At 45.4% G+C, this 22,087-nt stretch overlaps 2 protein-coding genes, 1 long non-coding RNA gene and 1 pseudogene across 7 annotated transcripts in view; 1 reads left to right on the forward strand and 3 right to left on the reverse strand.

Annotated features, from left to right (window-relative positions):
* Positions 1-13,463, reverse strand: C5H16orf46 (chromosome 5 C16orf46 homolog). 3 transcript variants are annotated; one of them, XM_028875711.2, is made up of 3 exons: positions 13,278-13,463; positions 2,674-2,921; positions 1-1,085 (listed from the first exon to the last, which is right to left on the reverse strand). In XM_028875711.2, the coding sequence occupies exons 2-3, from the start codon at positions 2,881-2,883 to the stop codon at positions 30-32; spliced, it is 1,266 nt and encodes a 421-aa protein (XP_028731544.1). In that variant the 5' UTR covers positions 2,884-2,921; positions 13,278-13,463; the 3' UTR covers positions 1-29. The 3 variants fall into 3 exon arrangements, with proteins under 3 accessions (XP_028731544.1, XP_028731545.1, XP_028731543.1); XM_028875712.2 differs by having other exon boundaries at positions 13,258-13,453; XM_028875710.2 differs by lacking the exon at positions 13,278-13,463 and adding an exon at positions 13,083-13,178.
* LOC114697453 overlaps positions 13,455-22,087 on the forward strand; it is an 11,938-nt gene continuing 3,305 nt past the window's right edge. The window contains exons 1-2 of one of the 3 annotated variants that reach the window (XR_005091674.1): positions 13,455-13,543; positions 18,020-18,163. This is a non-coding gene — a long non-coding RNA (uncharacterized LOC114697453). The other 2 variants (XR_003735181.2, XR_005091675.1) reach the window with 2 other exon arrangements.
* Positions 18,017-18,171, reverse strand: LOC114697476 (annotated as a pseudogene).
* The window catches only part of Gcsh (glycine cleavage system protein H), an 11,735-nt gene continuing 8,342 nt past the window's right edge, over positions 18,695-22,087 (reverse strand). The window contains exons 4-5 of the mRNA XM_028875713.2: positions 20,617-20,748; positions 18,695-19,469 (exon numbers count right to left, since the gene is read on the reverse strand). Of these exons, the coding sequence (XP_028731546.1) occupies positions 19,372-19,469; positions 20,617-20,748 (230 nt within the window). The 3' untranslated portion in view covers positions 18,695-19,371. The remainder of the gene's footprint in view (positions 19,470-20,616; positions 20,749-22,087) is intronic.

A 22,087-nucleotide genomic window follows, 5' to 3' on the forward strand; every position in this document is an offset into this window, starting at 1 on the left:
TTATTCCCAGGAAATTATATTGTGACAAATCAGAGGACTCTGTGAGTAGAGACAGGGATGACAACTCTGCTCACTGTGAGGGACGGCAGGAGAGGTTTGGGGAACATTTTCTTCTCTAGCGCTCGAGGCCTGTTTTCCTGCTTGGCCTCTGGGAGGAGGTGCTTGTGGGTGCTCCTGGCAGGTTTGGGGTCCTTGCCTTTGAGCCTGGCCCTGCAGTTCTGCACGCCCTGCTTATGCAACACCTGCAAGGTGGCAAGATAGTGGATGTTGGTGGGGCTGGAGGGGTACATAGAGCTCTTCTGGGGCAGGAGGGACCAGTGCAGGCAGCACCTTGGAGACTCTGCTCCCAGCAGGTGTGTCTGGGCCCCAGAGGGAGAGAAAGGCAGCATGTCGGTGACCTTCATGTGGCTGGCCAGCTCAAAGTGTCTCTTTTCACTTTTCCCATCAACTGTCTTCAATCCATCTGGACAAGCCACACACTCCTCCTTTTCCATCCTTAGCGCCTTTTCTTCCGGCTGCCAGAAAATATTCCTGCTCTTCTTACTCAGGACATCCAAGCTGCTGGGGGGAGAGTTTTTCAGTGGGGGCAGAACCATGAGGGCCTTGGAATTGAGGGAGTCGGAGATGGAGAGGCCCCGGTCAGTGCTTCCACAGGGGTTTCTGCAGGTCTTGCTGCTAACTGCCTCAGGGATGCCCCAATCTTCCATGCACCAGATAAATTCCTTGATTTGCAGGCTTTTTTTTTCTCCATGCAAGTACGTGGGAAAGCACAGTTTGTTAGGCTCTCTGGAAGCGGTGCTGGGGCCCTGGGAGGGGCTGTTGCAGCTCTTCTCGGGGCTGCCGCTCTTCTCGGGGCTGCCGCACTTCTCGGGGCTGCCGCTCTTCTCGGGGCTGACCTCGGCCACAGCAGCGGCCTCCGGTTTCGCGACCTCTGAGAGGGAATGAGCCTCCAGACTCCCTTGAGAAAGGCTCATGCAGAACAAGCAGTTGCTGCCGCCACTGGTGCCTTCCCCCACCTTTCCCTTTTTCACTTTCTTTCTTGACCAGATGCAGGCAGTTGGTGAGGTCCTTCCCCAGCCGTGGACCTGCAAGAAAGTAGCGTGTTACCCTCGAGCTCGCTGTGCTGGGGCCCTGCTGCCTCCACTTGGGCCGCACTCCTGTTCTGGCAGTCTTATTTGAACCACATTTTTTTTTCTTAAAATTGACTTATCATAAACACACACACAAACACACACACAGAGTCTTATTTATCATGTAGACTAGCTGGCCATAAACTTATACCACTCCTGCCCAGCCTTTGCTATTTTTTTTTTTTTTTGGTTTTTCGAGACAGGGTTTCTCTGTGTAGCTTTGCGCCTTTCCTGGGACTCACTTGGTAGCCCAGGCTGGCCTCGAACTCACAGAGATCCGCCTGCTTCTGCCTCCCGAGTGCTGGGATTAAAGGCGTGCGCCACCACCGCCCGGCCAGCCTTTGCTATTTTAGCCTCACACAGCAATGGTATTACAGCCATAGATGCTGATCTCAAGTACTAGCAGGGGTAGTTGTTTACTGACACACCGACAGTAGCACCCGAAAGCCACCCGAGTACTGACGACAGCTCCCTTCAGAGGCAATTCAGTCCGGCACTATGGACTCGAGCTGCCGTTCTCGTCCAAGGAGTTCTTGTACTGTCGCTCAGTTTCCCAAACACAAGGAAGGTTGCTCAGAAAGGCTGGAGGGGCAGCAAGGAACAGAAGCAGTCCTGGGAACCCAAGATTCCTGAGTGCCCAAGGTGCAGCTATGCCCACCTACCCCTGAAGCCCCTGGCTGTGGCTGCCATCTAAAAATAAAGGACTGTAACTGCGATAAATGTAACACTAGGTAGTTAGGGGTCACTCATCTGAAAGTCAAATAGGACAACCTGTATTTTTTATTGTATGACCTGGAAACTCTTCATTTAATCTTGGATTTGACCAAGTTTCCTTATTATTTCAAGTTTTTATTTAGGCAGTGAGTGGGGGGGTGTGTATGTGTGCGAATTCACACAGGCATGTATGACCAGTGTGTGGATAAGCATGCCATAGTGTGAGTGTGAAGGTCAAAGACAATTCTGTGGAGTTAGTTCTCTCCTTCCACAAAACTGTGGGTTCTGGGGATCAAACTCGGGTCTCCAGGCTTGTATTTCAGGTGCCTCTACCTGCTGAGCCATCTTGCTGGCCCACAGTTCAACCAGCTAAGTCATAAGGCCCCACATTCCTGATGAAATTGCGCTACCAAGGCACTTGCCTTACAGTTTTAAATGTCGGCTTCCACTCCTGGCTCTGAGAGACAGGAGGAGACAGCCTATGGGTCTCCCAGGCACTGAACACAGGGCTGGAAATATTCCAGCCCTCTCTGCCCAGTTATTGGTTGAGTGATCTCTGTGTGCCGCATTTCACCTACTGGGTGCCTCAGCATCCTCATTCACAGAGGGAGGCCTCAGGTGGCTCCCGAGATGCTGAAAGAATAACTGAATGCTCAGCTGTCCGTGCAAAGATGCGCCACGTGTGCCCAGGAGTCCACACTCCTGTCACTCTACTTCACTTCTGTCCCAAGGCTCCCACATTCATTCCAACATTTCTGGTAACATAAACTACTTTGGAAAAAGACCTGGGGTAAAGACCCAAGTGAGGAAGACCCGAGGAGACACTCACGGCTTCTTCCCACCCGGTGTTGATGGCAAACTCTCTGGCCCGTTCATCCTCTTCCAACGTGAGGTCGCTGATCCCGAGAAGACAGCAAACATGATTCCTCTCCCTTCTCTCATCTGGACAACCTAAAGTCACTGCCGTTTCTTCTGCGTCTTCAATTTTCTTACTTTCATTATTTTCTCCAACAGTCTCACTTTCCGGACAGAGATCCATTACTGGGGTGATTCCTTATAGTTTTGAACATCTTCTTCCTGCAAAGTCCAATTAAACTTGGTTTTAATATTAGTTTTTTTAAATCAAGTCAGTATCTCAAGTGGAATATTTTAATGTATGCAAGAAGACAGAATAAACATTTCAAAATTACCCATTTCCAACTGCTGACAGAAAAGAGATGGCTAATTTTAATTAAAAAAACTATTTTTTTTTTTAAATTTTGTGTGTGTGTGATGGGGGTGATGGAGGGCTATGCCATGGCACTCTAATGGAAGTCAGAGGACAGATCATCAGGATTGTGAGTTGAGTGCATTTACCTGCTGAGTCATCGGCCAACCCGAGATTGATGAATTTAATAAAGACCAAAGGAATGAAGAAAAGGCAACCGGAAGACACTGGCATTGGCTCGATCTCTGGTTACTGCTACAGCGCTCACAAGGGGCGCAGGTCTACAGAGGGCACTGTGCCGCCATCAAGAGAACAGTGGGAACTCCCTCAGAGTTGGCTGGGGGTCCACAGGCTTCCAAGGAAGCTGGGTAATCACATGCTTCACTCTCCTTCCTACACTTCTACCTGCCCCCACTCTGCTTCCCTAAAGCAAAACCAAGCAGTGAATGTTGGCAGAGCTATGGAGAATTCACAGCCCTCATCCCCACTGTGGGAAAGCATCTTAGTAACCCACCATAGGGTGAAACCAGATTGCCACATACCTGATTAACTCTGCCCTGAGGTCTACACTTAAGAAAACTGATTCCGGGCTGGATAGTGGTGGCTCCTGCCTTTACTCCCAGCACTCAGAAGGCAGGTGGATCTCTCTGAGTTCAAGGGCAGCCTGGTCTACAGAGCTAATTCCTAGACAGCCAGGGCTGTTACAAAGAGAAAAGAGAAACCCTGTCTCTGGGGGGGGGGGGGAAGAGAGAGAAAAAAAGGAAAAAAGAAAACTGATTCTCACCCCTCTGCCAGAGACTGGACACAGTGTTAAGTGCTGGGAAGGACTGGGGGACTTATAGAAGGATGCATGGGTTTTTCTTTTTTTGCAACAAGGTCTCTCTGTGTTGCCAGACTGACCTCCAGCTTCCTGTCTTAGCCACCAAGTAGCTGGGAATTTGGATGTGGACCATCATTTCTAGCTAGGTGCTGATGCATGTATGTATGTACCGTTTGGGGGTGGATATGTAGGTTCCACCTTTATATAGGTTCTGGGGACTGAACTAAGGTCATCAGGCTTGGAGACAAGAGCCTTTACCTGCGGAGCCTTCTTGATGACCTGAGCTGTGGTATTTTTTAAACCCTGGGTCATTCTAAAGACCCATCAAATTAGAAAACTGCTGCTTTTGGAAAGCTCTTCCCCACACTGAAGCAACACTGGTTTCTACACACCAGAAACATCTTCTAGCCCTGCAAGCAGAGCAATGCTTTGCAGTGGGAAGCAGGTGCATAGGCTAAGCCTGTGGAACCTGAAAATATCTGCATCCGAATCACAGAATGCCCTATCTGGACAAAAACACAAGCCTATAAAAGCCCCCATGTTCTCTCTTACAGAGTAGCCATTCCAGTTCTTAGAATATGACTCATGGGTCATGAGAAGAAGCTTTTTTTTTTTTTAAAGATTTATTTATTTATTATGTATACAGTGTTCTATCTGCATGTGTGCCTGCACTCCAGAAGAGGGCATCAGATCTCATTACAGATGGTTATGAACCACCACATGGTTGCTGGGAATTGAACTCAGGACCTCTGGAAGAGCAGCCAATGCTCTTAACCTGAGCCATCTCTCCAGCCCTGAGAAGAACCTTAATGTGTCTATACAGATCAATGGTGAGACCAGCAAAGGATGAAAGATGCAGTTTGGGGTGAGCCCCGTGCTGGGGTAGAAACTGGAACCCATGGTGGTCTAAGAAGACGGTCCAGCTGCATTCCATCATACCGTAGCAAAGAAAATTCAGGAAAGCAATGTATACATCCACTATAAACAATGTTTTTATATGTACTTCACTCATGATCTGTACTGACTCCTTTGACATCAGGAAAACTAGTCAAAATTTAGTTAGATCAGTGCAAAGCAATTCATTATACAACACTTGGGAACACTGAGTTTCTTCCTTCCTTCCTTCCTTCCTTCCTTCCTTCCTTCCTTCCTTCCTTCCTTCCTTCCTTCCTTTTTTCTTTCTTTCTTTTTTTAAAAGTTTTTCAAGACAGGGTTTCTCTGTGTAGCTCTGGCTGTCCTGGAACTCCCTCTGTAGGCCAGGCTGGTCTCAAACTCTGCCTCCCAGTACTGGGACTAAAGGCGTGAGCCAGCACTGACAGGTGAGAACACTGAGATTCTTGAGGTTCCACTAGCAAGAGAATGTGGCTGCCTTTGTTCTAATTAAAAAAAAAAAAAAAAAAAAAAAACCAGGGCCACTGAGATGACATGGCAGATGGTAGATAAAAGCCCTTGCAGTACAAGACTGATGACCGGAGTTCAATCCCCAGAAGCCACAGGATCTAATTTAAAACAAAGACAAAACAAACTGGGCAGTGGTGAGGCACACCTTTAATCCCAGTACTCAGGAGGCAGAGCCAGACAGATAGATCTCTGTGAGTTCGAGGCCAGCCTGGGCTACAGAGCGAGATCCAGGACAGGCACCAAAACTACACAGAGAAACCCTGTCTCGAAAAACCAAAAAAAAAAAAAAAAAAAAAAAAAAAAAAACCTGAGGCAATGATAGGTATCTATAACTCCTCCTACACCCCCAGTGAAAGGGGAGGCATTGACAACAGAACCTCCTACAAGCTTATTAGCCAGCTAGCCCGGAATACAGAGCACAGAAGATAAAAAAAACAGGTGGAGGAGAGAGAAAATCAACTCCAGAGAGCTGTCTTCTGACTTCCACACACAGCCTGGGCACATCTGAGTGGCACATACATGCCAATGTAAACACCCCCACACATTAATAAACACACTTTCATTATTTTATTTATGTGTACATGTGTGGAGGGGATAATCTGCATGTGAGTACAGTACCCATGGAGGCCAGAGACAGAGAAGCCCCAGGAACTGGAGTTACAGGCAGTTACGAGGTACCTGATATGGGTTGATAGGAACCAAACTTGGTCCTCTGTCAGAACAGTTGGTGCTCTTTTTTCCCAGCCTCAAAATTAAAAACAAACCAGTTCATGGTCTGGATTTTAAGTTTTCCTGCTATAAATATACCTTCAACTTTTGCTACCTATTCTGCCATTTAAAACATATTAACAGTTTAACACAAAGCAAGGATAGGCAGGTGGTGGTAGTCACACCGTTTTTAATCCCAGCACTGGGGAGACTGAGGCAGGTGGAGGACCTCTGTGAGTTTGAGGCCAACCTGATCTACAGAGCAAGATCCAGAACAGTGAGAGCTATGTCTTGTTTTTATTTTATGAATAAGACTGTTTACCTGCGTTTCGAGACAGAGTGAAACCTTGTCTTGAAAATCCAAAACAAACAAATAAGCAAAAACCAAAACAACAAAAAGCAAGCATCAACTAAAGCTGGGCACGATGTTATACATCTGTAATACCAGCACTTGGGAGGCTGAGACAGGAGTTCAAGACCTGTTTCAGTCCTCCCCATCACCATCACCAAAAATAAAAATAAAATCACTAAAAGAATAGATTGTGATTTCTAATTTGCAAAAAAAAAAAAAAATACATTGTGGTACTTTGTTTGTTTTTAGTTTTGTTTTTTTTTTGAGACGGAGTTTCTCTGTGTAGCTTTGGAGCGTTTCCTGGAACTCACTCTGAAGTCCAGGTTGGCCTCCCAGTGCCGGGATTAAAGGTGTGCACCACCGCCACCCAGTGTGGTTCATTCTTTTGTTTATGTTTGGCTATCTTTTTAATATTTATTGATTTATTTATTTTGGAGCTGGAAAGGTTGTTTTGCTGCGCATGGAGAAGACACATGTTCTGTTCCCAACACCCACATGGCAGCTCACAATTGTCTGTAACTCAAATTCCAGGGAATCTGATTCCCTCTTCTGGCCTGGACACATGTGGCACATACACACAAACGCACGCACGCACACACGCACGCACGTAAACACTCTTATTCATAAAATAAAAACAAAATTTTATTAGATTTATTTTATGTATATTGGTGTTTTCCCTACACGTACATATGTACACTCAGTGTGTGCTTGCTGCTGCAGAGGCCAGAGGAGAGCACTGGATCCCCTTGAACTGGAGTATGGACAACTGTGAGCCACCATGTAGGTGCTGGGAATCAAACCTAGTTCTCTGCAAAAACAAGGGCTCTTAACCACTGAGGGACCTCTCCAGCCCCTCTAATGTGTCTTTGAGACAGAGATGTCCTTAAACTGGAAGTAAATCTCCTGCCTCTGCTTCTCTAGTACCTCAGTGCCTAGCTTGTGGTTTCTCACAAATTACATGTAGATTTACTCTTCTGTTAGAATGCAGAAGTTTGTATTGATATATTTTCATTTTTTTGTTTTGTTTTGTTTTGAGGCAAAGGTCTTCACTCCAGTGAGTGTAGCATGAATTGTTAGAAGGACTTATTAATAAAACAAACCTGGAGCCAGTTATTGGGGTGAATGCTGGAAGATCAGAGAAGCAGAACAAGCCACAGCTACCTCACCTTGCCAATTCCTCAGCCGATCCTGTTTCCTCAGACTGGAAGCTTCTGAGTCCTCATCCAAATGGATCTCAGCTGAACTGTGCTGCTATATTTTCATTTTTTAATTTATTTATTTTTATGTGTATGGGTGTTTGGTCAGCATGTATGTGTACCACATGCTTGCCTTGTGTGCTAGGAGACCAGGGGAGAGTATTGGATCCCCTGGACTAGAATTATAGGCCACTGTTAGCCATCATGTGGGTATTGGGTATTGAACCTGGGTCCTCTGCAAGAATAGTCAGTGCTCTTAACCCCCTTCGCCATCTTTCCAGCCCATATTTTCCATTTTTTAACTCATTTTTTTTTAATTTTTTTTTTGTTTTCGAAAACAGGTTTTCTCTGTGTTCTGACTGCCCTGGAACTTGCTTTGTAGACCAGGCTGACCTCAAACTCACAGAGATCTGTCTGCCTCTGCCTCCTGAGTGCTGGCATTAAAGGTGTATGCCATCACCACCCAGCTCTTAGCTGAATTTTCATACAGGGTTCATGTACCACAGACTAGCCCTGAACTCTCTTAGTGAATTCATAAATCCCTGAGCCCAGGGCTTCAAAACTAAATTTCATGTGTGTATGTCTACTCATGTGATCAGTGAATGTGTGTACAGGAGTGTGCACATCAGGTGGCCTGCTCTATTACTCACCTGCCTTGTTCCCCTGAGACACTCTCATTGAACTTTGAGTTTACCATTTTCTGATTGGACTGCCTGGCTAGCAAGCCCAAGTATTTCTCCTAGGGTAGGCTTAAAAGATGCCTCAGTCATACAGTACTTGCCACACAAGCTTAAGAAAGAGTTCAGATTCCCAGCACCCACATAAAAAGCCATGTGCTATGCGATACGTGCCTTTAATCCCAGTGTTGGAAGGGCAGACACAGGAGGACCCTTGGGGCTTGCTGGCTAGCCAGCCTAGCCAAAACCAGAGAACTCTGAGCTCAGTGTGAGAAGATGTCTCAAAAAAAATAAAGTGGGTAAGGGCTGGAGAGATGGCTCAGCAGTTAAGAGCATTTGCTACTCTTGCAAAGGACCCAGGTTTGGTTTCTGGCACTGAACTCACATGGCAACTCACAAGAACTGGTAACTAACTCCACTTTGAGTGGATATGACACCCCTTCTGACTTCCATGTGCACCTGACATGCCCATGATGCACATACATTGAAGCAAAACACTTGTATACATGAAATTAAAATGAATCTTAAAATTATACAGATATAAAAAAATAAGGTAGAAGGAGATTGAGGAAGATGCCCAATGTCAACCTCTGGCTCTCTGCACACCTGCATGCACTCAAGCACATCTGAACACATACACACAAAGACACACAAGGAACATGGAGAACACTTTATAAACTAGGAGGTGCATATGACTGACATATCTTCTCACAGAGCTGTGAGGTTAATCATGGAATCTAAAGCCTCAAACAAGAAGTACGGGGGGCTGGGGGGTGCAGTGGTGGCACACTTGGGAGGCAGAGGCAGACAGATCTCTGTGAGTTCAAGGCCAGCCTGGTCTACAAAGTGAGTTCCATCTACAAAGTGAGTTCCAGGACAGGCTCTGCAAAGTCACACAGAGAAACCCTGTCTTGAAAAACAAACAAATAAAAAACAAAACAAACAAAAAAACAAAAAACCCCAAAAACAAAAACAAACAAAAAAAAGAAGTGCACATTTATATTGGCTGGGGCCATCTGATGTAAACAGCACAACCCTCACCAGTTTGGAGTTTTGTTTTTTTGAGTTTTTAAATTTATTTTTATTTTATGAACACTGATGTTCTGACTGCATGTATTTCTACGTGAGGGTGTCAGATCCCCTGGAACTGGAGTTACAGACAGTTGTGAGTTGCCATGTAGGTGCTGGGAATTGAACCTGAGTCATTTTTAAGATACCTTAAAACTTATGAGCCTAAATGTAGCCATTATAAGAGCATTAGTTATGCTCCTTGTGAGCTGCCTGTTTTTTCTTTATGGTTCTTAGTTGTTCTTTTGCAGAGCTGCCAGCTTAAGTCATGCTGGGATCAAGAAAAATGGGCCTTGGAGGTTCGTGTTCCTGGAGTTGTAGCCATGCCAGTGGATGCCCACACACTCCAGAAGAGAATTTGACATTGCTGCTGCTGTTGTTGCTGTTATACAGAGGCGGCCACCACTGCTACTGTTTCTTGGGTTTCCATCTCATAATTGCTTACTATAGCTAGCACAGTGGTGACCCTGGAAGCAAAAGTAGCTACCACAGTTATTAATCTTTCATTCTATTGGGCATGATAAATTTAATTCAATAGTTATATACATTTCGATTGGCTCTGAAAATTATAAATTTATAAACTCAAGTTCCATTTGCTTTTGGGATACCATCTTATAAGGACTCCAATTTGCAGTAAGGCTCATTAAGGAAGGGACTGGCTCAGATGCCTTTAGCCTACTGGCTATGGGTGGGATAGGACCTCTGTTGGTCTTTTCTGTGTCGAACACACAGACTGCAAGCCCAGTGCCACTTTTGAGATCTTTGGCAGCAGTTAACTCTGCAGCTCACACATGATTGAGCCTGTATGATAATAAGTATTCAGAGAGGGGTAATATCTGGGGGGCGCTCACCAACCTAAGACAGAGCACCTGTGTGGCCTGGGTAGGCATCTCCATGATGGGTAAGGTGACCTGCTGACGTCCCACACAACCTAAGTCAGAAGCTCATTTATTAGTAAAAGGGGGACCTGTAGGTCCCTGGCCCCTGTTTTGGGTAACTATTGCCTTGCTTGCTGACCTTGACCTTGATATCCTCCCTATGCTAATTCCCTCCCAGGTTTCACCCTCCTGAATGCTTAAGGGAAGTTCCTTGTCTGTTTATCCTGCATAATGGGCATTAACAGTTTAGATGCAAGATTGTAAAACATCATTATTGAACTTCTGTCCTCCGGGGGTTCTCCCATTGTGCTGTAAGCCTGTATTTAAGACCTCCTCCCTCCTTCAATAAACCGCATTCGGCATTAAAAAAAAAAAAAAAAAAAAAAAAAAAAAAAAAAAAAGCAGCCAGTGCTCTTGACCATTGAGTCATCTTGATTTTTTGTTTTTGTTTTTGTTTTTGTTTTTGTTTTTTTCAAGACAGGGTTTCTCTGTGTAGCTTTGCCCCTTTCCTGGATCTCACTCTGTAGACCAGGCTGGCCTCGAACTCACAGAGATCCACCTGGCTCTGCCTTTTTTTTTTTTTTTTTAAAGAAAGTTTTGCTATAGACCTCAGGATGTCCAGGTACATGAATTTGTTAGCCTCAAATTCATGATCCTCTGGCTTGTGTCTCTGAAGTGCTAGGATTACAGGGGTAGGCCAATATACATACATCTACAGTGTTTTAATAGGTAAACAGTCCTAATCAGGGCTGGATACATAGCTCAAGTCAATAAAGTACTTGCCTCATAAGCATGAGACCTGAATTTAATTGCCAGCCAGGAGCCAAAATGCTAGGTATGATGTCATGCATTTGTATTTCTAATGCCAGTCAGGCAAAAAATAGGTGGATCCCTGGGGTTTGCTGATCCAATTGGTGAGCCTCACGACCCAGGGAGAGATCTTACAGCAATGAAAATTATTAAAAGTCACTATGTAGCCTGCAGAGATCTTCAGGGAAGTAGTGCGTTCCAAAGCCAGACTTTGAAACTGGGAAGCTGGGGAACCATGCCCAGCCACATTACTTAGTATCACTTAGTACATGACCTTACTCTCAGAGGTAAGACACTTGGGACTGGATTGTAACACTGCCACCTCCAGCTCTTACAGCACAAAGAATCTCCTTCCACCCCTGTGCAGCAGACCCTTGCTAGTCACTCTCATTGTGTACAATGCAAAGCTATTCAATGACAGAACCCAGGTCAGATGCCAAACGCTCACTGTACAGAGGAGGCTGGGGGTTTCTGTTCTATCTTGAGGAGGCTATACATACACGGGCCAAGTGTTCAGGGCACAGAGATGCTGTTTCCCTACAACAGACCTCCAAACACAGCAGATCTCTGAAACATTTTGATTTTGAACTATCAGTTGATCAGCTTAGATAATTCAGAAAGGGACTCTGATGTCCTATAGTTTGTCCTTTTGCCTGAAAATGCCTTTAATTTGACAGGTATGGTGGCACACACCTTTAATCCCAGCGTAAGGGAGACAGAGGCAGGTGGATTTCTGCAAATTTGAGGCCAGCCTGGTCTATATAGTGAAGTCCACGATAGTCAGGTATACATAGAAAAATAAAAAAGTGCTTTTCCAGAGAACCTGGATTTGAATCCCAGCACCCACATGGCAGCTCACATCCATTTTTAACTCCAGTTCTAGCCCCTGAAGGCACCAGGCACCAACATGGTGTCCAGACATACATGGGACAAAACACCAGACATATTAAAAAAAAAGTGTAAAGAATTGAAAAAACAGGAGGATATAGATACAGTTTTGTAAATGGAGTGATTAAACAGCACATACAAAGCACTGGGTTCCACCCCCAGCAACCAAGCATGAGGAAGATGTGGGCAGGAGGATTACAAGTTGAAGGTCATTCTTGACTGACTAACAAATTCAAGTTAGCCTGGGGGTACATAAGACTCTATCTTTAAAAAAAAATGTTAATTACTATTCCAATTATCAACTCCACACAAGCAGAGGCTACCTAAATGTGTTGAGGAGCTTGACACCTGCCCACAGCAAGAAAAAGTTGTGTGGTTGATTAATTATATCTACCACAAAATAAAGTGGTAATGTACACGTTTGCATTTGTCAGCACCTCCAGAATATGACCGATCAACTTGAGATTAAGTGACACATTCCTAATCTATCAGCGAGCATGGAAAGCAGGCTGACTGGCAAGAGACAAAAGCCCAAGGTATTGAAGGCAAAAGCTTGCTGCTGATATCAGGGCAGGCTACCTCGAACTTCCTTACCACCTTGCCACAGCTTCTCATTGCTCTGCATCTCATCTTACTAAAAAGCTATGGCTTTAAGGGACTGGTGTATCAGCTATCAGGATTCAGTCGGAGTAGAGTTGTGGTAGTATATGCCTCAACCACTCAGGTCTCTGAGGCAGGAGTATACCAAGTTCCAAGCTAGCCTGGGCTACATAGCAATACTGTCTCAAATGGACAAAACTAAATAAAATAAAAATACCTTCCTATGTTAATTATCTGCGGCATACTTATATGCCTATGGGGTACAGCTGCCATGATGAAGCAATCCTTGAGTTCTTCCAAATTCAAGTAAGACATGTACTACCTTGAGATGAGGCCATTTCTATTCCAACCACTTACAACTCTTACCCTTTTTCTTTTTTGCCTAGGGTCTCGATTCTTGTTTTTTGGGAGGGTCTCACTTTGCCCTTTTTCGACTTTTGTTTCTGAATTCACTAGGTGCCTAGTCCTGAAAGGATGGCCTTACGAGGGTTCCCAAGGCTTAAGGCACACAGAAAATACAAGCCCGAATCCTGGCGCCCAGACCTTCTCATCTGGTCCCTCCCTTCATCTAGTGGTCCCATCACACTCCTTCCACTTCATCAGGCTCCTCCCCTTCCTCCCGGCGGCTCCTACCGTGCCACAAGCTGCCGGTTTGCCCTTCTTTCAGGAGGTCACTGAGGGCTGCACCAAGCTCCTCCCTTGAGGCCTCGGCCACGCCCTCAAGGACCACGCCCATCAAACGGCTCCTCCCCCCGAGGCCCGCGCGGCTTCCACGCCCCGCCCAGTGCAGGCCCGCCCTGAGCCGTACCTCCTCTTCGTCTCGCTTACCCGCCTTGAGGGTTGCTTCCTTCCTCGGTTCTGCCACCCGCGAAGTGTCCTGCACACTTTTTCTTGGGAGAGGACGTAACCACGTCCACTCAGACGCTCCGACGGGGCCGCGAGGGAAGGAAGGCCCGGAGCGGCTCGTCCCCGGCCGGCGGGCATGAGCCGGGCCGTTGCCCTAGGTTACGGCTGCGTCGGGGGCGGGGCGGGGGTGTGTGTCCTGGCAGCTTGGCGGAAGTGACGTAACGCTTCAACAAAGCCTCTCAAGGGAGGTAGGTCTCTCTGAGGGCGGGGTCAATGAGCGTTCCCTTGGTGCCGCGCGCGCGGTTGCCAGCTGCCTCCAGCGGCCTGGGATGTAGTTTCGGGCGTCTGTCCAGCGGCGCCTGCGCGTAGTGACATCGCTTCTGGGAAGCTGCGGCCCGCGTGCTTCGAGGGTTTCGAACTGTCGACGTTGGGCGGCCCACTTGCGTTGGGAACAACCTTCTGCCTTCAAGAAGGGACACACAGGCGCCAGGCAAACAGTAGCTGCAGATTTGGCACTTGTCCCTTCCTTCTTGAGATCCCGCGGGCTAGTGGAATGCATACCCAGAACTTCATGAAAAGACTCGTTTTCGGTTTGCGTGCTGTATAGCCTGGTGTAGCCTCGAACTCTTGGCAACCCTCCTTCCTCAGTCTCCTAAATCAACATTAAGAGGATTACGGACGTGGCTTCTATATCTGCTGATGAGAAGGATCTCTTGTTTTGTTCTTTTCAGTGCTGCCCGCTTTACTGGGACAGTAGCAGCTAGCACTCACTGATCTTTTGGCAAGTTGGTAACCACCCCCCACCACCACCACCCCCCACCCCCGCCATGCTGCTCTTGTTGCTTTTGAGCACTGAAAGACACACCCCAGGCTGGAAACCTGTGCCTGAAGTGAGGCATTGGGTGGTAAGTCTAGCACCCCAAGTCAGGTCTAGTACCAGGGCCCCTCTGCTTTCTGGTTTAAAAAGTATTCCTACAGCCAGAAAGAAAGTCTCCAATACCATTATGACTCAAAGGCATTTGGAAGAATAGCTAAGAATGACTACTTTTTACAGATTTATAGTGTTAAAGGACCGTAAAGATGTATGTAGTACATTATTCAATAAGGTTGGAACAAAGTCCTCTTCTAGAATATGACTACTTGTTAAGGTTTTTCCCCATATATATGTACTACACACACACATATGCATAGTTGCTATCCCAATATGTTTCATAACATAGAAGTAATGGTATGATACATTTCAAAATTTTATTTATATGTAATTTTAGATTTATTCATGTGGGTGAGTTTTGCCTGTATGTACGTATACTTAAAGTTAGCTAGTTCGTTGTTTTCCAACGCTGATGAGCAAATCCAGGACTTCACATGCTAGTCTATCACCAATTCGTGTGTCCATTCTGTGTTTTGAGGTAGAGTCTCACTATGTTGCCTAGTCTGGCCTCCAAGTCCATATCTTCCCTCTGTCCCTGGGTACTGGAATTACAAGCATGTGTCACCAGACCTGGCCACTCAACCATAATTTTAATAACCGAAGGTGGACAAAAGGCTTTTAAACATTCACAGAGCCGGGCAGCGGTGATGGCACACGCCTTTGATCCCAGCACTCAGGAGGCAGAACCAGGAGGATCTCTGTGAGTTCAAGGCCAGCCTGGTCTACAGAGCGAGATCCAGGACAGGCACCAAAACTACACAGAGAAACCCTGTCTCAAAAAACAAAACAAAACAAAAATCCACAGAAAAGCCCAGCAATTTGGAAAAAAATCAAAACTTCCAATCTGCTGAGGACCTGAGTCTGTTGGTCTGAAGCACTGGTCTTTTATAGTGGAGCCTGTGCCCAGAACTCTCTAGTGGTTCACTAAAATCCAATACGGTCAACTTTAGGGGTTTTTTGTGGGGTTTTGTTGTTGCTTTGGGTTTGTTGTTGTTGTTGTTGTTAAGTTTTAATGCTTTCTGAGCAATTTCCTTATTTTTTGAAACTTTAGTATTTTTTATTTTTTAAGCGCTTAAAATTTTTGACTGCATGTGTATCACGTGTATTGGTGCGCCACTTCCATGCCTGGTGCCCATGGAGGCCAGAAGAGGGATTGGATCCTCTGGAACTGGAGTTACAGGTGTTCTCGAGCCTCCATGTAGGTGCTAGGAATCGAACCCAAGTCTTTTGGAAGAGCAGCTAGATCTTTTAACCACTGAACAATCTACACACACACACACACACACACACACACACGTTATATTTCTGAGGTTTTAATTCCTTGAGAACATTCAAAAGCTTGAAGTCAGGCCCAGTGTGGTGGCACATGCCTGTAATCCAGCTCTTAGAGAGGAAAGCAGGAAAACCTGGAACTCAAGATTGTTCAAGCCAACTAGGGTGGCAGGAGAGGGTTCCCTGCCAAACATAAGCGCTGCCCCTGGAGACCTCCAGCCACCAGGTTCCTAGACTACTCTGGTGGCTAGGACCCCTTAAGGCACAGAAGCAGCCAGGCCCTGCCTCCCCTTCCCTAATCAAGGTTCCTAGTCCCTCAAGGCAGGAGAGTGGCCAGGCCCTGCCCTACAGGAAAAAAATCCCATCCATCCCCGAGCCTGCCCCAAGATCAGGCCACATAATCCCTCCATTCCCAGGCCATCCTGGAAAGGTGTGTGTGTGTGTGTGTGTGTGTGTTTGTAGTTGTCCCCCTGGCCCCACCCCCAGCAGGAAACCCTATATAAACTCTATGTTCTGCCCAATTCTCTGCAGTTTCTCCCCCTCCCCGCCCACCCAGCAGAAAGCAGCCACCTTCCTGGGTTTTTTACTCCTAATAAATCTCTTGTGTGAGGTATTCCTTGGGTCCCAACTGCCAGGATACCTTTCCATCCGAGCTGTAACACTTTCAAAGGTAGTCCTTGGCTACACCCTCCATACCAGCTGGGGCTACATGAGAGCCTGTCTCAAAAATATAAAACAAGCCAGGCAGTGCTAGCACTCAGGAGGCAGAGGCGGGCGGATCTCTGTGAAAACAGCTTGGTCTAGAGTGAGTTCCAGGGCAGCCAGGACTACACAGAGAAACCCTGTCGTGACAAACCAAACCAAACAACAAAAACCCAGAATAACAACAACAAAAAAAGCACCACAAAACACTGAAGTCAAGCATGGCTCAAACCTGTGATCCCAGCACTACAGAGGCTGAGGCAAGAGGATTGCCATGAGTTCAAGACCAGCCTGGGCTATAGTATGAGATCCTAAATCAACCAAAGCAGTCTAGAAAAAGAAAATTCCATTGACAAACTATGTTTAAGAGGGGATGTGGCTTAGTGGTTAGAGTGTTTGCCTGCTGTGCATGAGCCAAAAAAGAGAAAAAAAGTACCACAGAAATGATAATAGAATTGAGTTTATATTCCGGATAGTTGAAAAAGCAAGTTAGCATATGTTCTGTTCAGTGTGTGTGTGTGTGTGTGTGTGTGTGTGTGTGTGTGTGTGTGTGTGTGTGTGTGTGTGTGTATGTATGTGCCTGGAAGGTAGAGGTGTCTTTTGACCTCTTCCATTGAGATAGGGTTTCTCAGAACCTGGAGCTAGCTTAGAGGCCATCAAGCCCCTAGAGATCTCAGAAATTTGAAGGCAGATCCTTTTGCCTTCAAAACAAGAGCTCTTACCCACTGAGCCATCCTCCAGCCTGATTTTAAACTATTTTTTACTACACATGAATTTTGACTTCCATATCACATGAGGTCGGGTAAGAATTTTCCATTTGTGCTATTTTCAAGCATAGGATTTGGGAGCTTTTAAAAATGTATGTGTTCAGATTGGAACAGTTCAAGTTACAGTTACATTTGCTAAGGGACAAATGCAAAGTTAGACCAGGAAAGGTGAGAATCCTTCCCGTGACCAATCTGTGTTCAATACCTTATCCACATCCTCTTCCTTTTCTGTGAATTGGGGTATAGTGATAAGATGATGGTTATAAAGATCAAAGAACACTTATGTAATCATTACCTAGTCCGCAGGCAGGAAGAGTAATTAGCCTAATTGCTGAGTACACAAAAGGCAGTCATCCATGACACCTCAGGTATTTTTTTGGTGGGGACACCAAGATAAACTTGGTGGCAGCAGTTTTCCACCAGTGGTGTGGGAAAGTGCTTTCCTCTCCTGAGGAAACTGCTCCTTTGCTGCTCGTTCATCACCAGGTACGTCTGAATCTCTTCCTCTACTGTAGGCCGAGGGAATGATAGAACAGTCTGTCTGTTCTTCCTGTGTATGTAGTCACACACATAGTTGTTTTGCTTTTGTTTGGTGGTGGTAAAGTTTGCATGTGAAGTTTGAGCTTGTCTGAACCCAGACTGACTAAAGGATCTGTAGCCAAAAGATGACTTGAACCCCTGATCCTCCTGCCTCCACCCCCCAAGTGCTGGGATTATAGGTGAGAGCCTCCAAGCTCGGCTGTACATATTTGTGTGCATAACCCCTACCCCGTCAGCATTTTTATAGTTTACTAAATTAGAGAATAGGCCATATTAGCTGTCTGAAAATACCATTTGGCAGTAAGCACACTTGAGCTGTAAAGAACAATTATTAAGTGAGTATCAGAAAGTTCCAGTGTCTGCTATCATTAGTAAGTGGAAACCGGAATATGATTTAAATTCCGTCACACCATGTGCGATGCCGATCAATTGTCACCCACTCTCCCTCTTCTAAGCTAGCATGATGAGAAGTGAAGATGGTAATTTCACTCTCTGGTTTTTTATTATTGCAGGGAAGAGTGGATGCAGTCTCCCACTACTGCAGATTATAGAAACTAATTTGCCTTTGGAGGAAACACAAGGGTTTATACACACTAAGAGCAATGTGTGAACCTTGACCTGGGAAAACCCTTCTTGATCAGAGTCTCCTCTGCCAGGTAAGCATTAGTGATTCCTTTCTAATCATTAAAATAATTAAATATAATAATTAAGATGACAGTGCTAAGGGATTTCTGGCCAGTACATCTTCCTCACATTTTTCATTATTAAGGCATACATTTCTTTTTAATTTTAGATTGTTTTATGTACTCTTTATGTCTTTATGTGCCTAAATGTATGCATGTATACCATATGTGTGCCTGGTACCTTTAGAGGTCAGAAGGTGGCAGATCCCCTGGAACTGGAGTTAGGGATAGTTGTGAGCTACCATGTGCATGCTGGGAACCGAACCCAGGTTCTCTGCAAGAACAGCAACTGCTCTTAACCTGTGAACCCTCTGTCCATCCCCTGGCTTGTTTTTATTTTTTAAATAATTTCCCATAGCTAGACAGGGTACAGCTCAGTGGTATCCCTAGCACCAGACACGCACACGCACACATACACATAACTTCCTAGAAATTAAAATTAGCCCTCTAAAACTAGTAGTCACTAAATGAAACATTAATATCCTAATAAAAACCAAGATGAACTAAGAGGATGAATGTTTTATTTGTTTCTCGCTGTGTTGCAAAACCAATGCCTCACAGTGGAAAAACAATGGCAGTCAACGCAGCACAAGGTAAAAACAAGACAGTACTGTCCTTCATCTGACACTGTACAGTACGTTCCTATGATCCCAGGCATTGCCAGTGAGAAGACACATTAAGTCTTGACCAAAATCCAGTGGTGGATATGGGCAAGTTACAATATTATGGGAGATTTACAACACTGTTATCCTGAATTATGAAATTCTTATAATCACTAGGTCGGGTCTCACCATGTAACTCTGGCTGGCCTGGAACTTGTAAGTAGACCAGGCAGACCTCGAACTAACAAGAGATCTGCCTGTTGAGTGCTGGGATTAAAGGGTAGTTCGTCACCAAACCCAGCTTTATAACCACTTTTTACCATAGATGATCTCAAGAATGCTAAACACCAGAGCTTAACCCCTAGTCTAAATACCTAGTATGGGCATTATTAAAAACATGTACATTGTGTTTATCTGTACCCATCAGGAAGTTGGTTTTTTTAAGTAGCACTGTCGAGAATAGTTTCTTTCCATCAGTATTGCTAAAAGTTATTTCAAATCTTCTATTCTCCACTAATTTAAGACAAGCATGCTGGAGCAGGTTGCTTCCCAGTTTTATTTGGGAGTGGGGTGCAGTGTTCACTCCTCAATGGACTTCACATATTTCTCATATGCTTCTTCACTCATTAATTCATCCAGCTCTGAAGGGTCACTCAGTGCCATCTTGATCAGCCAACCTGTAACCAAAACAAAATGTCATTGCAAATTGCCTTTTCCGAAAGTGAAGCTCCAGCTCCAGGAGATTCAATGCCCTCCTCTGGCCTCTGAAGGCACCTGCAGGCAAATGTAAATATCCTTACACAGGATATATATAAATGTGATATATATGTATATTTTTTTAATTACAATACTTTTTAATAAAATCTTGGGGCTGGAGAGATGATGGCTCAGTAGTTAAGAGTACCTGTACACACACACATACAAATTTAATTTATATTTTTAAAAAAGGCATACCAAACACTGTAACTATGAGGGCGTAGACGAATTTCTAAACAGTCTTATTAAATAAGAAACACAGTCAAATACAGGGGTGCAAGCCGTAGAGATCAGAGAAACAGTGAGAGCCACCAGCTAACCTTAGCTCACTGTAGCGCTTCTTCCTGTCTAACCTGCACCTTTATTGCCTTGCTGTTCTGCCCTCTCATTGGCTCTTAGCCCAGCTACCTCACTTCTTTGTTACCGCCTGTCTGTACAGACCTCCGGGTCTCTATGGTTGGTACTGGGATTAAAGGTCACCACGCTTGGTTTTTCCCTAGTGTGTCCTTGAACACACAGAGACTCTGCTTGCCATGTGATCAGATGAAGGGTATGTGCTACCACTCCCTAACTTTTGTTTATGGCTGGCTATGTCCTCTGATCTCCAGGCAAACTTTATTTATTAACATACAAATAAAACATCACCACATTAGGGCAGTAGAAAGACCCAGAGCCAGACATGGTGACACATCGTGAATCCCAGCACTTGAGAGGCAGAGGTAGGCAAATCTCTGTGAGTTTGGCACTAGCAAGGGCCATATAGAGAGATCCCGTCTCAAACCACCCAAATCCGCACCCCCTCCCACAACAACAACAAAAACAGAGAGAGAGAGAGAGAGAGAGAGAGAGAGAGAGAGAGAGAGAGAGAGAGAGAGAAAGCCCTAGAAAGTATGGAGGGCAAGCAGCAGGTCAAAGAGAACCACAACCAAATGCTAATGTTGCCACTTGGTGACTCTATGACCCTCCAGGTACACTTGGGGTCCTCCATTCATCTATAACATGGAGAAAACGGCAGCTGTCCTTCTTCACTGGGTTACTGTAGGGCTGAGATTCTGAGCAGCAACATACCGTCTTCATAACAGGATTTGTTGACGAGCCCTGGGTTTTCTGTAAGCGCTTCATTGACTTCTGTTACCTCTCCTGACAGAGGAGAGTAGAGTTCACTGGCAGCCTTCACACTCTCCAGAGCACCAAACTCATCTAAAAGGAAACAGTGCAAGGAAATAGTTAACATCAGGTCTGTGACTAAAAATCCAAATTGTGGCCAGGAGTGGTGGCCCTCGTTTAATCCAGCACTTGAGACAGAGACAGGAGGATCTCTGTGAATTTGAGACCAGAGTGAGTTCCAGACCAGCCAGGCATACACAGTGAGATGCTGTCTAAATGAACAACAAAAAAAGGTAGACACTATGGTGAGGGATGTAGCTCAATGGATACAGCACTCGCCTAGCATGCATAAGGCCATGGGTTCAACCCCCAGTACTGCATACACCTGGGTTGGTGGTGAGACCTGCAATCACAGTACTGGGGAGACAGAGGCAAGAGAATTAGGAGTTCAAGATCACCCTCAGCTATACAGGAAGTTAGAGGCTAGCTAGTTAGAGAAAAAGACCCCTTGAGATGGCTCAGTAGGTAAAGGTGCTTGCTGCTAAGCCTGAAGACCTGAGTTCAATCCTCAGCACCAAGGTACAAGAAGAGAACTATCTCTTGCAAATTGTCCCCCTGTTACCCTCCCCAATAAATAATGTTATAAAACAATTTAAAGACAAACTAAAAAAGTGGCCACCTCCCATACAGTCATGCTAAAAAATTCTGAATTTCTTTCTTTTCTTTTCTTTCTTTCTTCTTTTTTTTTTTTTTTTTTTGTTTTTTGAAACAAGGTTTCTGTGTAACCCTGGCTGTCCTGGAACTCAGAGATCCACCTGCCTCTCTGCTCACCAAGTGCTGGGATCAAAGGTATGTGTCACCACAGCCCAGCGCTGAATTTCTTTATTTAAACTATAGGTTCTGCTAGATTTGTATGAGAAAGGGATAAGCGGCTGCGACAAAGTGAACATACACAGTCTGCACACAGTGAATAGCAAACGACAGTGTGTCTGAACGCCAGTGTGCGGATGTTCAGGAAAACATAATTCTTTCAGTTCACTAGCCATACATGGTGTCACATATCCTGGTCTCTGATGGAGCCTTAAACCTGTGTACATAGGATATCACCCAAGGGACTTGGGAAGGCTGAAATAACTGTGCCAAGATTTTAACTACAGCTCACCCCAAGGGAGACTGCATTTTAGAGTAAAGATTAGCTAGTAAAATGGAAGCCAAGTGTCCTAGTTCCTATTTTATTCCTATGAGACACCATGACCAAGGCAACTTATACACAGAGGCATTTAACTGAGGGCCTGCTTACAGAGAGTTGGACCATTATAATCATGGCGGGGAGGGTGGTGGCATGCAGGCTGGCATGGTGCTGGACCCGTAACTGAGAGCTCACATGTGATCCACAAGTTGCAGGTCAAGAGGAAAGACTGGGCCTGGTATG

This window comes from Peromyscus leucopus, chromosome 5 (genome assembly GCF_004664715.2).
Source record: "Peromyscus leucopus breed LL Stock chromosome 5, UCI_PerLeu_2.1, whole genome shotgun sequence".
Classification (NCBI taxonomy): domain Eukaryota; kingdom Metazoa; phylum Chordata; class Mammalia; order Rodentia; family Cricetidae; genus Peromyscus; species Peromyscus leucopus.

Bases quoted from the DNA above. Each gene is read 5' to 3' on its own strand.
- C5H16orf46 (XM_028875711.2), bottom strand. From the start codon at position 2,883: ATGGATCTCTGTCCGGAAAGTGAGACTGTTGGAGAAAATAATGAAAGT. The intron at 1,086-2,673 runs GTGAGTGTCTCC...ACTTTCTTGCAG, and splicing joins ACACCGGGTGGGAAGAAGCC to GTCCACGGCTGGGGAAGGAC.